At 66.0% G+C, this 253-nt stretch overlaps 1 protein-coding gene across 1 annotated transcript in view; it reads right to left on the bottom strand.

Moving 5' to 3' along the window:
* Positions 1-157: 157 nt before the first annotated feature.
* LOC104500494 (11-cis retinol dehydrogenase-like) overlaps positions 158-253 on the bottom strand; it is a gene marked incomplete at its 3' end in the record, with an annotated part of 1,274 nt that continues 1,178 nt past the window's right edge. The window contains exon 4 of the mRNA XM_010144148.1: positions 158-209. Within this exon, the coding sequence (XP_010142450.1) occupies positions 158-209 (52 nt within the window). The remainder of the gene's footprint in view (positions 210-253) is intronic.

Here is a 253-nt window from a genome sequence, read left to right as displayed (position 1 = left end):
GCCCCACCCGCTGGGCTCCAGCTCCTGAGCTCCAGCCCGTGGCTCCGTGGACTTCTTGTCAATCGAGAGCCCTTGGAGCACTGGAGTGGAGGCAGGACCCCCTCCCACCAGCCCGTCGTGCCCCCCCGGGACAGCCCGTCTGAGGTGCGGGTCTCACCTGGCCCAGCAGCATGGGCCCAATCGTGTTGGTGGTGTACACCTGGCTCATGCTCTCCAGCGTCTCGTTATCGAGCGGGTTGAGCTTTGCCATTCC

The sequence above is a fragment of the Buceros rhinoceros genome, unplaced genomic scaffold (assembly GCF_000710305.1).
Source record: "Buceros rhinoceros silvestris isolate BGI_N320 unplaced genomic scaffold, ASM71030v1 scaffold19519, whole genome shotgun sequence".
In the NCBI taxonomy this organism is placed as follows: Eukaryota; Metazoa; Chordata; class Aves; order Bucerotiformes; family Bucerotidae; genus Buceros; species Buceros rhinoceros.
Note: the sequence above shows the minus strand (reverse complement) of the source record. Positions and strands in the feature narration are given on the sequence as shown.